This window comes from Nerophis lumbriciformis, linkage group LG13 (genome assembly GCF_033978685.3).
Source record: "Nerophis lumbriciformis linkage group LG13, RoL_Nlum_v2.1, whole genome shotgun sequence".
In the NCBI taxonomy this organism is placed as follows: Eukaryota; Metazoa; Chordata; class Actinopteri; order Syngnathiformes; family Syngnathidae; genus Nerophis; species Nerophis lumbriciformis.
This window is the reverse complement of record NC_084560.2, coordinates 32024120-32036992: the sequence shown is the minus strand read 5'-3', so window position 1 is coordinate 32036992 and position 12873 is coordinate 32024120. Positions and strand designations below refer to the sequence as shown.

Genomic DNA, 12873 nt, shown 5'->3' with positions numbered 1-12873 from the left:
AATCATTCAAACGGGGGTCAGCAACCCGCGGCTCTTTAGCAGCGCCCTGATGGCTCCATGGAGCTTTTTCAAAGATGCATGGAAATGGAAAAAAAATGGGGTGAAAAATATGATTTTTTTTGTAATATGGTTTCTGTAGTTAGACAAACACGACACAAAACTTCCTAGTTGCTAGAAAGCCCACTGTTTAATATGTTTGTGTTTATGCTTCACTGAGTATTTGGTCCTACTAATTTCAGCGGCCCTTGAACCCACCGTTGTGTGGACTGTGACTGAAAAGATTGTTTACATGTATAACTTTCTCCGACGCTGCCACAGACAGACGTATTGTATGCCACTCCTTCTTTGTCTCATTTTGTCCACTAAACATTTTATTCTGTGTGTGAATGCACAAAGGTAAGTCTTGTTGATGTTATTGACTTGTGTGGAGTGCTAATCAGGCATATTTGGTCACTACATGACTGTAAGCTAATCGATGCTAACGTGCAATTTAGGCTAGCTGTATGTACATATTGCATCACTATGCCTCGTTTGTAGGTATATTTGAGCTCATTCGATTTTCCTTTACTTATGTCCTCTGTGTATTTAGTGTATTTTTCCATGTTTCTTGACACATTACCTGTATGTAATATTGGCTGCATTTCTGATAGTTGTTTGTGTGCCATGTTGTTCCAGACCACAGCAAACGTTTCCCAGCTTGCAAAGATTGTAATGAAGACAGCCTGCCATTTCCTTTGACTTGGACACACACATCTATACCTTTGGCCATTCCAAGACAGTAATTTCCAGGAGTTATCTCACCCTCTTAGAAGTAAAAATGTGTAGAATAAATATTACGGTGAACGAAGATTTGTGTCAGCCTGCGACACATAGTCATTTTGATAGTAGGTTAATATAGCAAATATAGACACATCACGTGTTGTCTTCATTAAAACACTTATATAATACTTTTAAAGTAATTTTGATAGTAGGCTAATATAGCTAATATAAACACTTCCATCATGTGTTGTCTTCATTATAACACTTATATAAGACTTTTAAAGTCATTTTGATAGTAGGCTAATATAGCTATTATAGACACTTCCATCATGTGTTGTCTTCATTGTAACACTTACTGTATAAAAGAAATTTAAAGTAATTTTTATAGTAGGCTAATATAGACACTTACATCATGTGTTGTCTTCATTATAACACTTGTAACTTGTCCAGGGTGTATCCCGCCTTCCGCCCGAATGCAGCCGAGATAGGCTCCAGCACCCCCTGCGACCCCAAAAGGGACAAGCGGTGGAAAATGAATGGATGGATAAGACTCTTAAAGTAATTTTGATAGTACGCTAATATAGACACTTACATCATGTGTTGTCTTCATTGTAACACTTATATAAGACATGTAAAGTCAATTTGATAGTAGGCTAATATAGACACTTACATCATATGTTGTCTTCATTATAACACTTATATAAGACTTTTAAAGTCATCTTGATAGTAGGCTAATATAGCTAATATAGACACTTCATGTGTTGTCTTCATTATAACACTTATATACGACTTTTAAAGTCATTTTGTTAGGCTAATATAGCTAATATAGACACATCATGTGTTGTCTTCATTATAACACTTATAAGACTTTTAAAGTCATCTTGATTGTAGGCTAATATAGACACTTCATGTGTTGTCTTTATTATAACACTTATATAAGACTTTTAAAGTCATTTGATAGTAAGCTAATATAGACACATCATATGTTGTCTTCATTATAACACTTATATAAGACTTTTAAAGTCATCTTGATAGTAGGCTGATATAGCTAATATAGACACTTCCGTCATGTGTTGTCTTTATTATAACACATAAGACTTTTAAAGTCATTTTGATAGTAGGCTAATTATAGCTATCATAGACACTTACATCATGTGTTGTCTTCATTATAACACTTATATAAGACTTTTAAAGTCATTTTGATAGTAGGCTAATATAGCTAATAATGACACTTCCATCATGTGTTGTCTTCATTATAACACTTATATATAATACTTTTAAAGTCATTTTGATAGTAGGCTAATATAGACACATCATATTTTGTCTTCACTATAACACTTATATAAGACTTTTAAAGTCATCTTGATAGTAGGCTGATATAGCTAATATAGACACTTCCGTCATGTGTTGTCTTCATTATAACACTTATATAAGACTTTTAAAGTCATTTTGATAGTAGTCTAATATAGCTAATATAGACACTTCCATCATGTGTTGTCTTCATTATAACACTTACAGACTGTATATAAGACGTTTAAAGTCATTTTGATAGTAGGCTAATATAGACACATCATATGTTGTCTTCATTATAACACTTATATAAGACTTTTAAAGTCATCTTGATAGTAGACTAATATAGTTAATATAGACACTTCCTTCATGTGTTGTCTTCATTATAACACTTATTTAAGACTTGTAAAGTCATTTTGATAGTAGGCTAATATAGCTATCATAGACACTTACATCATGTGTTGTCTTTATTATAACACTTGTATAAGACTTTTATTTTTTTGCGCCTCCAGACCGATTACTTTCTTGTATTTGTGGTCGAATATAACGTGACACAAATAGACTTATGAAACCAGCATGGCGTCAAAAGTCCAAGCTCCGCCTACTTCCGCCCGGTGATTCATGACGTCACTACTGACCCCTCCCCTCCCAGAAGCCCAGCAGCAGCAGCAGCAGGACACGAGCTGCCTCATCTCTCTCAGAGGAGATCCCGAAAGAAAACCCCCCTCCCGCCTCTACGCGCACACACACACACGCAGAGCCATGGCAGACAACGCCGGCTTGGAAAACCACCGCATCAAGAGCTTTAAGAACAAGGGGCGAGATGTCGAGGTGAGCCGGCGACTTCTCGTAACGCCCGCGGGTCATTTTGTCCGTTGAAGAGGGTCTACTCTTCGGGCCCCGTTGGTGGACGATGAGGAGGAGGAGCAGCCCAGCTACTAGTACAAGCTAGTTGACCTAAAACAGCACTAACATCGCTTATTAGCCCACATGAGCCTTTTTACACATTTTACCCGAGTGGAATTATGTTATTTAGCACACTTTGCTGTAGTTTGTCTGGATTTCTGATGGAATTCAGTGAATAGTTAGCATGGCGAAGAAGCTAGCTGTCAGTGTGTTTGGCTAGCCGGGTGGAAGCCGGTGGCTAGCGCGAAGGGTGGGCCCCGGCCAATCCTCACTTTCGCTATATTTGCACCCACATTGTTGAAAAACCTAATACTTCTCACATTAAAGCGCCATTTTTGCACGCAGTCGGCGTAGTTTTGGACTTCGGTTGAAGACTATCCGGCTTAATCGGAAGCGCTAGCTAATATTGTGAAGGTTAGCCAGGTGAGCTAGCTAAAGCGAGCCTCGGGGGATTAAACATCGACATGTTGTGAAGCTATTTTTGTACATTTATATTCTATACGTTATACTCTCATGGTGTAAGCGAGAATAGTTACAGTTTACATCGCCCGTTAACCAGTCAGGAGTGCCACTACCCCCTTTTCAACCAGGGACTTTTTAAACCAGGTAATCTGTCTCATTTACCTTAACACCGACCCTCCATCCATCCATTTCCTACCGCTTGTCCCGTTCGGGGTTGCGGGGGGTGCAGGAGCCTATCTCAGCTGCGTTCGAGCGGAAGGCGGGATACACCCTGGACAAGTCGCCACCTCATCGCAGGGCCAACACAGACAGACAGACAACATTCACACTCACATTCACGCACTAGGGCAGTGGTTCTTAACCTGGGTTCGATCGAACGGAGGTAAAGACACATCCGACTTATCGTGTAAAAAAAAAACTTCTCCCTATGATTGAAACTTTTACTATTAGATTGCAAAGGAAGAGAATACATTAATACATCAATTTATATACTGTGATGATTATCTTGTGTGATGACTGTATTATGAAAACAGTATACATCTGTATCATGAATCAATTTAAGTGGACCCCGACTTAAACAAGTTGAAAAACTTATTCGGGTGTTACCATTTAGTGGTCAATTGTACGGAATATGTACTTCACTGTGCAATCTACTAATAAAAGTTTCAATCAATCAATCAATCAATTATATGAAACAGTACAGTTCACACAGTACAGTACATATTACATACAATTGACCACCAAATGGTAACACCCAAATAAGTTTTTCAACTTGTTTAAGTCGGGGTCCACGTTAATCAATTCATGGTAATGTGTGTAATTTGTTGTGAGCTCATGCACTGTGTTGGTTTTGTTCTTTGAACAAGGTGATGTTCATGCACGGTTCATTTTGTGCACCAGTAAAAAAACATATCACTTTTTCTTGAATTTGAAAAAAAAAAAAAAAAATTCACTAAAGAAGGGTTCGGTGAATGCGCATAAGAAACTGGTGGGGTTCGGTACCTCCAACAAGGTTAAGAACCACTGCGCTAGGGTCAATTTTAGTGTTGCCAATCAACCTATCCACAGGTGCATGTCTTTGGAGGTGGGAGGAAGCCGGAGTACCCGGAGGGAACCCACGCAGTCACGGGGAAAACATGCAAACTCCACACAGAAAGATCCCGAGCGCTGGATCGAACCCAGGACCTTCGTATTGTGAGGCAGACGCACTAACCCCTCTCCCACCGACCCTTAAAGTTCAAATCAGTACTGATGACAATGTCATACAAACAGATTTGGCAATCAAGTAATTGTAGAGGTGGTTACAACATCTTCAGTTGTTCCATAGTACCTGTGAACCGACATCTAAAGTAACAGAACAACAAGATATTTGACACATTAGCCAATAGCCTGAAGCGATGAAGCCATATTTGAAATAGCTGCTGTCATAATTGCGGTTGAATTTTGCTTTCTGGCAGCACGGTGGTAGAGGGGTTAGTGCATGTGCCTCACAATACGAAGGTCCTGAGTTCAATCCCGGGCTCGGGATCTTTCTGTGTGAAGTTTGCATGTTCTCCCCGTGACTGCGTGGGTTCCTTCCGGGCACTCCGGCTTCCTCCCACCTCCAAAGACATGCACCTGGGGATAGGTTGATTGGCAACACTAAAATTGGCCCAAGTGTGTGAATGTGAGTGTGAATGTTGTCTGTCTATCTGTTTTTGCCCTGGGATGAGGTGACGACTTGTCCAGGGTGTACCCCGCCTTCCGCCCGTATGCAGCTGAGATAGGCTCCAGCACCGTCCGCAACCCTGAAAGGGACAAGCAGTAGAAAATGGATGGATACTCTCATGGTGTAAGCGACAATAGTTACATTTGCCCGTGCACGATGTTTACATAACCCGTTAACCAGTCAGGAGTGCATATGTGACTGCCACTAGTCCATTTTCAACCAACATATCCAGGGACTTTTTAAACCAGGTAAAAATAATTCCAGGTAATGTGTCTCATTTACCTTTACACCGACCCTTAAAGTTGAAATCAGTACTGATGACAATGTCATACAAATAAACAGATTTGGCAATCAAGTAATTGTAGAGGTGGTTACAACATCTTCAGTTGTTCCATAGTACCTGTGAACCGACATCTAAAATAACAGAACAACAATATATTTGACACATTACAAACATTACAGGGAGACAGAATAGGGTCGCTGAAGGGGCGTCGGAAGTTGGCAGACCCGTCAGCGATCCTGTTCTGTCTCCCTGTAATGTTTGTCTGCTCTTGAATGGGATTGTGCTGAAAATCTTAATTTCTCCTTCGGGGATTATTAAAGTATTTCTGATTCTGATTCATTAGCCAATAGCCTGAAGCGATGAAGCCATATTTGAAATAGCTGTCATAATTGCGGTTGAATTTTGCTTTCTGGTCTCACCGTTACCATCATTAGCCTGGGAAAGTTATTTCCTCCTCTCTGCCGAGTCCCAAGATCGTAAGATCAAACTTGCCAACATGAGGGCATTTCTGGAGGAGGGGAATATATTCTTACACAAACATGTTTTTGAGTAATCAAAAAAAAAGCTTGGAGGATGGCACTCACTCCTGCTGTAGTTTTCTGATCTATTAGTAATCCTGAGGTAATCCCCATGCAGTACAATGCTATGTGATGGCGTATAATGACCCAGTTTGCAAAATCCAACCAGCACAGTTCAATGTGCGGCGAGTAGTTGTTTTGAATGAGTTGGGAGTCAGTGTGACAAGCACATGGCCGCTTTGACAGATGGACTTTGCCAATTGCATTCTTGATGCTATTTCAAGCATCCTGGATGTCTTGACTGAGCTGCTCCTGCTGCTGCCGCCGCTGCCAGCGTCTCCTTTAGCAGCCTCTGTGTCTGCATGATTGTGTTTGCTTAAACGCATGACTCAGACCACAGCTGGGTCGTTTAATTGCAAATATCTGTTACTTTTATTTAGCTACCATTTTGCGCGCGCATGCATTGAAGAGCTGTAGCTTAGACACAATAATGGTTATGGTTTATTTTGAACATGTATACAGTTACAATATGATACATCATATATTTGACATATTTTAATTTCTTGTTACAACATGTTGTAACATGTGTGTTGTACAACATGAACATGGTTAGTTTTGATGACACTTTCGGGTAGGGCTGGATGATTATGGCAAAAAGAATAATCACAATTATTTTTATTAATATTGTAACCACGATTAATAACATGGTTATTAATTAATTTGAAAACATCAGTATTTATTGTACCACCAAAACTCAACTTTAAATATAGTTTAAAAAAACCTGGATATCAATGAGTAACAAATAAACCACAATAAGTAAAATAATAGTAATAACAATAAATGTAAATAACAATAGCAATATAAGAAACAAAACAATTAAGTTTCTCCGTTTTTAATTGTTTTTAATTAAATTTTTGACCTTTTACCCTTATTGTACCACCATAGAGTGTGTGCTTCTTGTGTTAATTCAATTCAATAAAATGTTTAACTAAATGCAAACATCCCCACATTTATTGGTGCAAGACAATTTTGACCAGTATTTTAGGTCAAAGCATAATCATTTTGTAAACGTATCAATAAGTGCTTTAAAAGGGAACTCCACTTTTTTGGGAATTTTGTTTATCGTTCATAATCATTATGAGAGACAAAAAGACAAACGTTTTTGTTTTTTTTTTGCATTCTAATTTGTAAAAATCGGCTCATTCTTTGTGGCTGGAAATAGGAGCAATCCTTTTTGCCCCTAAATCCCTTTTAAAAATGCATCCAAAAACCACCAACAATACTTCATTTACATTCCGTAACCTGTATAATAACCAAGCTGTAGCAACATTGTTTTGGTAGGAGCAAACACTGAGGAACTGTTTATCTAGCGTAGTAATACATCATCTAGCGACAGCATACTACGACATTAGCCGTGAGATAGCTACGGCAAAAGGTAAGCTAGCTTTTGCGTCTGCAGCTGAATCGCTTTTGAGTTTGTAATGCACAACACAATGCGATAGGACACCAATCTGTAGTGACTGAAAAACATATTGCAGTATCTATAAAGTGTTAGCTTACATTTTGTGTTTTGTTTGTACACAGCTAGCTCGACAGCGTATGTAGTTGTAATACAAAAGAATGCTGCTTCAACGTTTCACCCTCTATTTGTGCCCGTTTCTTTAACCAGCAGTACATCCTCTGTATATTCAGCTTAAAAAAGATAAGGTTGTGAATCCTTATTTGTCCAAAAAAATAGTCTGCCCTGATTACAACACAATCGCGTTTATTTCCGGATGTAGGAACACACAATTGTTGCTGAAGTCGGAAGTGCGCTGAATACACATAATGTTGTCTGGAGCAGAGGCAGCATGTCTGCAATGTGGACATACTTTAATATACCGTCAACAGCGGTCTTCAAAATTTAAGATGACAGTAGCGGCTTTTAAGGGAAGGATGGCTCCCAGCAGCGTGAAGTAAGAGTGACGTCAGGCTCTCTGCAGCTCGCTTTTCGTCGTGGACATGGGGCGATAGAAGTGAAGAGTCTCTAAACAGGAGTGCAGTCTACAATAACACCAGCAATAGATGCTAGATTTGTTGCCAGTCGTTTTAAATAAAGAGTTACTGAAAGGATTGGAGAAATCTCGGGAGAAAAAATTCTCAGCAAAGTACAATGTAAAATAAGCAGCAACAATTAAAAAATCAAGCAAAACTGTTATTAATCTGTTTACATTTTTTAAATAATGTTATACAAAGTCCAATTTTTATATGTTCTAGAGCTGCAACAACTAATCGATTAAAATCGATTATAAAAATAGTTGCCGATTAATTTAGTCATCGATTCGTTGGATCTATGCTATGCGCAGAGGCTTTTTCTTTTAATTAAATTTTTTCTTATTTTTTTGATAAATCTTTATTTATAAACTGCAACATTTACAAACAGCTGGGAAACAATAAACACAATAAGTATGGTGCCTGTATGCTGTTTTTGTTAAATAAAATACTGAATAGGATAGAACTATAGTTTGTCTCTTTTATCCGATTATTAATCGATTAATCGAAGTAATAATCAACAGATTAATCGATTATCAAATTAATTGTTAGTTGCAGCCCTAATATGTTCTAAAGATAACCCACTTCATAATAATTAGAATTTAGCAGCTAATGTCCCTCCACAGGGCAAAGCTACTTTTAAGTCAGAAATCCTCACCTCCATGGCGGCAAACAAACTGTTTCTTACAAGTATGACTGGAGGACGAGGAATATCTAAACATGTTACAACAGAAAGTAACCAACTATTTACTGTAAATTTGCAAGTCGATTAATAACAGTTTTGAGAAAATAATAGATTTGGAAATGATGCAATATGTTTTTGCATATGTCAGCAGACAAATTATGAGCCTTTGTAACCTGTTTTGAAATGGTTCTATTATCATTCATTTACCAAATAATATATGGTGATATACTGTATATACTGTGATTGCAAGAGGCTGCAATTTATATCGCAATCAGTGTTGCCACAGTTACTTTGAAAAGTTTTCTGATTACTGAGTCTTACGCCAAAAAGTAAATTAGTTACTTGACTGATTATTTTAAAAGTAACTAATTTGGATTACAGGTTACTTTGTGCAGCGACCGAGTTACTAGGTTGACTGCCGTGCTGCGACAAATTTGAAGTAGTGTTTCTGAAGCTAGTTAACACTTGGTCGCCAGAACTGAGTGTACAATGAACCTTACTTTCGTTGTCATTAGCTGACAAGAAGTCAAAACAAGGGCTATGTTTCCAGCAAGAAAAATGCCAATCTCTCCTTGTCGCATGCATGACGTCACTTCCAGAGAAGCAAGAAGAAAGTAAATATACATTTTTATAAGGAAAATCAAAAAGATTGTAACGCGCAGTGACTTGGATAAATAACTTTAAACTGATTACTGGTTTGGAAATAGTAAATTGCGTTAGATTTAAGGATGTAATGATTAGAAAATGTCATATCACTGTTATCGTGGCTACAATTATCATGGTTATACACAATATACAATACTTATACACTGACATCATTTGGCCACATTATATATATATATATATATTTTAAATAACTGTTAGAACACACTGTTAGAAAACCTACGATTTTTCATGTTTTGTGTTTCTTAAGTTTCACTGATAGTGTTTTAGTCTTAGTATTTTATGTTTTAATGGCGAATCTTTATTTGTTTTAAATATTGGTTTGTACTGTAGCACTTTAAGATTTATTTAAATGAACAGTGTGTAACAAATTAAACCTATCATTATTATTATCATTCATTATTTCTGGCAGGCATTGTGGCGTTCTATTCTGTTCAGCAGTCTTTGAAAGCACCAAAAAACACTCCTGTCTCGTAATCTCCCAATAGGAGGTCTCACAGTCTGTAGGTTTAATTTGTACACTGACCAGTTGAGTTGCTCAGACAGCCATGTGTTTATATAAGTGTATATTCTGTTATACCAGTTCTTAATGGAGAATTATTGTCTTCATTTAAGCTAACGAGCTGGCACCAGTGTGTTCATTAATGTGCAGTTATCACTCAAGGTTTCATAATTTCAATTTAAAACGGTAATACAAATCGTTGGGAGTTTTATCGCGGTTACCACTAACACAGTTTGAGTTGAGTTTGAGTTTATTTGGAACATGCATGCATACAACATGATACATCACAATTTCCAGTTCCTCTATTCAACATGTTCGAAAAGGAGTAGGAAGAAGCATAGCTTATTTAATGCTACCCCTTTTCTCTTACATAACAGTTGCTAAAACTTTTGTTCACTTCCTGTTCTCAATTTATTCACAATATACTCTGTAGGTAATCACAATAAAAATAAATAAATAATACTCGGTGAAGTAAGTTACATTTCATATGGTGAGATGAGTACGATTATCTAGAAAAGGAATGGATGGATGAGATAAATTCAGAATGTTTATCATGGTTCTTCTTCTTTGTACTTTGTAAACACTTTAAGTTTGAAGAGTTTCTTGAAGTGGATCATATTAGTACATTGTTTGATTTTTTTGTTTAATCCATTCCATAATTTAATTCCACATACTGAAATACTGAAGATCTTAAGTGTTGTACATGCGTACAAATGTTTTAAATTAAAATTTTCTCTAAGATTATATTTCTCCTCTTTTTTTGAGAAGAATTGTTGTATATTTTTGGGTAGCAGGTTATTGTTTGCTTTGTGTATAATTTTCAGCTGTTTGCAAATTCACTATGTCGTGGAATTTCAGTATTTTTGATTCAATAAATAAGGGGTTTGTATGTTCTCTATATCCAACATTATGTATTATTCTAACTGATCTTTTTTGTAACATCGTTAAAGAATGAAGTGTACTTTTGTAGTTATTTCCCCATATTTCTACACAATAACTCAGATATGGTAACACTAGTGAGCAGTAGAGAATATGGAGGGATTTTTGGTCTAGAACATGTTTTGCTTTATTCATTATTGAGGTGTTTCTTGCTACTTTATGTTGTATATTTTTTACATGAGATTCAATTCAATTTATCATCAATCATTATACCTAGAAATTTTGTTTCATTTACTCTTTCAATTTCTATTCCGTCTATTTGTATTTGTGTTATACTTTCCCTTCTACTGTTACCAAATAGCATTATTTTAGTTTTACTGAGATTCAAAGATGTCTGTTTTTGTCAAACCATCTTTTTAATTTGTTAATTTCTTCTGTTATTATTTGTATTAGCTTCTGTGTGTTCTCTCCTGAACAAAACACTGTTGTATCATCCGCACATAATACTAACTTTAAATCTTTTGTAGCTTTACAAACGTCATTTATATACAGATTGAACAATTTTGGTCCTAGTATTGATCCCTGAGGTACACCACAGGATATATTTAGCTAGATAGATGTGTAGATGTGTGTTCGCCTAGCTTCACGTATTGTTTCCTGTTCGTTAAATAACTTCTAATCCAGTTTAAGACCAACCCTCTGATGCCATATCGTTCTAGTTTTTTGATTAAAATATTGTGATTAATTGTGTCAAATGTTTTAGTTAGATAGTTTGTCGTTACATCTCGAATTAGATTACGAGTTACCGGTATTACTGATCACGATACAGATTTTAGGCCATATATTGATCATCTCTAGTTCAAATTCGACAAGGATTTTAAAATACCAAGTATTTTAAACAGATTTTCCCAAAGTTAGGAACAGGCGTCCAAAGGTGTTCTATTTGGAGACACGCAGTCCAAAGTCTTTATGTGAACTCCATGCAAACACAGCTGCTTGGCATCCTGACACAAAGTCACAGCATCAAGGGAGTTAATCGCTCGCACAGATTCCATAGCAACTGAGCTCCACTGACACAATTACTGTGAACAACTTAACAACTGAATGTGATGTTGTGCACGGCCCGATTCCTGTTGCTGTTTTAGGTCACGTCCTGAGCCTCTCAAATATGTTGATAGGCTTAATTGCCTTTTATCGCCATCAGAACTAGAGGCCAAGTAGTGTTTGCCGCCTCTACTGCCTCCCACTTTGAGCTTTTAACGTGAACACAACGGCGCTTTTCGCTGACCATCCACACGTTTGCAGCAAGCTGACGCCACAAGCTACACCTGTAGCACGTTGAGCTGGTTTGTCGTGGTAACACGGCTAGAAAACACCAAAAGAAACCCACACACTTAGATTAGCTGACCCTGTTGCGGCTGTATTGTATGCCACCTTTAACAGTTGGACAGTTGAACGATGCCTACTGGGTTACATTGTGGTACTGGATTGTAGAAATTTAGATTTTCTATGAAGTTTTTGAATAAAAGGAATTCTAACAATACAGTATGCATGACAATTTGAAACGTGCTTTGATTTCACGGTGTAATATTTGCATAGGTCCTCATCAATTAATCAACTAAAATTGTTAATTGTTGTTGCTCTGCGGCAGCGGTTGGGAAGCACCTCCACCACAGCCTCCCTCCCGAGTAATGGCTGTGACCACGTTTACGCAAGAGGCTATTTGGGAAGGCAACATGACCCCGTTTAAACAGTCACAAGATCTCGGACCATCTCAAACTGGATACGCCAACAGATGCACAAATGCAGCAATTGCTCCAACTTCCTCGCCCCGTTTACGTTCCATAAAAAGTTTTTTTTCAGGAAACAGTTGAAAATGATGTAAATGTAGAACACCAAAATGTTTGTTCATGGATAAGAAACAGTTTCCCCCCTTACTGTAATTCTGGACATAACGTTTTGTTGCAATTACAGCATTGATATCAAATTAATCATGTGTCGAGAGTCCTGTTATTTCAACTGATAGTAAAGTCGGTCTGCAAGGTGTGTGTACTTCAGACCATAAACCACTAATGGTTTGTTTGTGTTTAATTACAGACTATGCGAAGACATCGAAATGAAGTGACGGTGGAGTTGAGAAAGGTAAGAACACATCTAAAGTGGGGACCGGGGGCCATTTGAGGCCCG

General features: G+C 37.4%; 1 protein-coding gene across 1 annotated transcript in view; it reads left to right on the top strand.

Annotated features, from left to right (window-relative positions):
* Positions 1-2681: 2681 nt before the first annotated feature.
* The window catches only part of kpna3 (karyopherin alpha 3 (importin alpha 4)), a 31335-nt gene continuing 21143 nt past the window's right edge, over positions 2682-12873 (top strand). The window contains exons 1-2 of the mRNA XM_061971008.2: positions 2682-2880; positions 12784-12828. Coding sequence (XP_061826992.1) covers positions 2812-2880; positions 12784-12828 — 114 coding nt within the window. The 5' untranslated portion in view covers positions 2682-2811. The remainder of the gene's footprint in view (positions 2881-12783; positions 12829-12873) is intronic.